Source organism: Neophocaena asiaeorientalis, unplaced genomic scaffold, assembly GCF_003031525.2.
Source record: "Neophocaena asiaeorientalis asiaeorientalis breed wild unplaced genomic scaffold, Neophocaena_asiaeorientalis_V1.1 scaffold527, whole genome shotgun sequence".
In the NCBI taxonomy this organism is placed as follows: Eukaryota; Metazoa; Chordata; class Mammalia; order Artiodactyla; family Phocoenidae; genus Neophocaena; species Neophocaena asiaeorientalis.
In genome coordinates this window covers 41,556-44,583 of record NW_020173712.1, presented here as the reverse complement: position 1 = coordinate 44,583, position 3,028 = coordinate 41,556, and the positions used below count along the sequence as shown (strand labels likewise).

General features: G+C 50.5%; 1 protein-coding gene across 1 annotated transcript in view; it reads right to left on the bottom strand.

Moving 5' to 3' along the window:
* ADRA1B (adrenoceptor alpha 1B) overlaps window positions 1–2,934 on the bottom strand; it is a 93,496-nt gene extending 90,562 nt beyond the window's left edge. The window contains exon 1 of the mRNA XM_024750632.1: window positions 1,779–2,934. Within this exon, the coding sequence (XP_024606400.1) occupies window positions 1,779–2,727 (949 nt within the window). The 5' untranslated portion in view covers window positions 2,728–2,934. The remainder of the gene's footprint in view (window positions 1–1,778) is intronic.
* Window positions 2,935–3,028: the final 94 nt, after the last annotated feature.

Genomic DNA, 3,028 nt, shown 5'->3' with positions numbered 1-3,028 from the left:
GGGGGGGGGGAAGAAGGAAGAAAGGAAAAGGATCTAGTTCCCTTCTGAGCCTTTAATAACAGGTATTGGCAACTGAATGGAGAAGAAAACACAGTTTTAGCTGCAGGGGGTATTGGGGTTTGGTTTGTACTACTAAGAGCTAACTTTCATTGAGTATTTGCTGTGTACCAGACACTGTATTAAGTCCTTTCCATGCCCTAGTGCAAACCCCATGGAGCAAATAGTAATTAGCCCTATTTCGCAGATGAAGAAACTGAGGCTCACAGAGAAGTCATCATTTGCCCAAGGTCACATGTCTAATTATTGGCCAAATCACTCCATGTGCAACCACGATCTTTGTATGGTCCAATGGAGTGTGAACTGTCATCCACTTTAACTGGACAAGCCTGCAAAAGGACCCTGAGACCTTGGGAAAGAAAAAAAGCTGGGCAGCGGGATGTGATCACTACTTGGGGTAGAGCTTCAAACCCTCTCCACTTAACACGCTGAAAATATTTCTGAAAGGCATTAGCTCGAAAGCTAGCCTTAGAAATGACAATATGGAGAGTACGTTAAACAGTTTTTCTTTATCATTTTTAAACGGAAACTCCCGACATCAGTTTACCCTCTTTCTATTTGGCTCTTTCTCTTGGAAGCAGTGTGTCTTTAGGATTTTTGTTACTTTGGGGATTTGTTTATGTTCAGTTCCAACTGAGCCCCTGGTGTGACTGTAGGCGTTAGTGGTCCATGGCAAGTAGCAGCTGTTGTCTCTTCTGATATCACAGCACATGACTCTGTCATAATTACCTCCCTCCATTCATTTTCTGGAGTGTTCCCCAGGGATAGAAAAAGAAATCAAAGCAGATCGCTGCCTCAGAGAAGGGACAAGTGTTTCCTGAGCCGTGTGGACAGCATGTCACAGTACCTTCCTCTAGGTTTACCTCCTACCCAGACCTTGGCTTCATCCTTAGAGGAAGTCAGGTAGCCTTTTGAACAACTCACTTAGTAGGACTCCCAAACAAAAGAAGATGGGCACATTTTCATAGGAGAGAAAGGGCTCAGTTTCATACTAGCAGGACTTGGTGTCTGGTAGCTGAAGGTGAGGGGCAACTATAATTTAATTCTGGACATTCCATAACCCACCAGAGTTAGGGATATTTTGGGGTGAAAACTGAGAATGTGTGACCCTCTGGCCGTCTTCCTTCTCTTTCAAATCTCAAGCTTTAGATAAAGGCTTGTTGGGGCTGTGAGGCTGTAAAATGCTCTTATTAACTCGTAATGGAGGGAGTGCATGGAGGTGATAGCAAGTGGTAAAAGGAGGAGAGGGAGAAGGAGCCCTGGAAATGCTGAATGAAAACTGCCTTTCCGTGTACGAGCTGCCTCCCTGCTTCCCAAATGCCGTGTCTGCGGTAACTACAAACTATTTTGTATGCTGCATTAGTGACACCACCTTAGCGGGCACATGATTACTACTGAAATAACGCTGGTGTGATGTTCAAGTCCAGTGTCCTTTTAAATTATTAAACCAAGGCTGTTGAATGAGTCATTGCACATACCAGATTTGCCTCCTGAGGTTCTATTTCAAGTGACTTGTACCTTAGCACGTTTCACTAACACCTGAGCTGGTTCTTAGCCACCTACCCAATCTGCAAAGCCTTTGCAGAACAAACAATATTCCCCAACCTCCAAACACACAGACTGCATAAAAAACTAAAACCCACAAAAAACTTTATAGTAAGCTCACCAGTAAACCCAAGATCTGAAAATGCCCCGTTCCCCTCCGCCAGTTCCCAACTTACCAAGTGGTAGAGCGATGAAGAAGGGTAGCCAACACAAGATGAACATACCGACTACAATGCCCAAGGTCTTGGCTGCTTTCTTCTCCCGGGAGAACTTAAAAAGTTTGACAGCTATGGAACTCCTGGGGTTGTGGCCCTTGGCCTTGGTACTGCTGAGGGTGTCCTCGTGAAAGTTCTTGGAGTGGATCCTCAAGGTCAGCTCCTTGGAGTTGGACATCTCCTTCATGACTCCAGCCTCCAGGTTCTTGGTGGTCCTCTTGGCAACGATGTAGACCCGGCAGTACATGACCAGAATGACCGCCAGAGGGATGTAGAAGGAGCCCAGGGAGGAGAAGAGAGCATAGAAGGGTTCTTCAGTGACCCCACATTCCTTGTCATCATTGGGCGCCGGCTCCTTCCACCCAAGAAGAGGCCCAATGGAAATGACCGTGGACAAGACCCAGACACCGAGGAGTGCCAAGATGGCCTTCCTCCTGGTGACCAGCGACGGGTACTGCAGAGAGTAGCGCACCCCGATGTAGCGGTCGATGGAGATGGCGCACAGGCTCAAAATGGAGGCTGTGCAGCACAGAACATCCACGGCAGCCCAGATGTCACAGAAGATACGGCCCAGCACCCAATAGCCGAGCACCTCCAGGGCCGCGGAGAAGGGCAGCACAGTGAAGCTTAGCAGCAGGTCGGCAATGGCCAGGTTGACAATGAAGTAGTTGGTGGGCGTCCTCAGGTGACGGTTGCAGGCCACAGACAAGATGACTAGGATGTTGCCCACGATGGCAAAGAGGATGAAGGCGCCCAGCACCAGGCCCACGGAGATGGCCCTGGTGATGTCTAGCTGGGGCAGTGTGGAGTTGCTCGAGGTCTGGTTGGGGCCAGTGAAGTTGGCATTTTTCAACTCTCCCCAGTGGGCAGGTGCTGCTGTGTTGTGGCCGGTGTCCAGATCGGGATTCATTTTAGAGTCCGCCCTCCATAGCCAGAGGGGTGACAGGGCTGGGAAGGGCTGGCGAAGGCTCCTCAGCTGCCCTGAAACTTTGCTTCCCCTGTGGTCTTCTTCCCAAAGGCGTCCTCCTGGCGAGAAGTCATCTCCCCCGGGCAGTCCAGCCCGGCAGCACGTCTCCTGTCTGCACCGAGCCGCTCGCTCGCCTGTCAGAGCGAGGAGGAGGAGAGAGGGGACGAGGCGGCAGCTCCAAGTTTAATGGTCCACGTCAGGCGCGCCGGGCCGGGCTCGCGGGGAGCGGCGGGGAGGAGCGGGC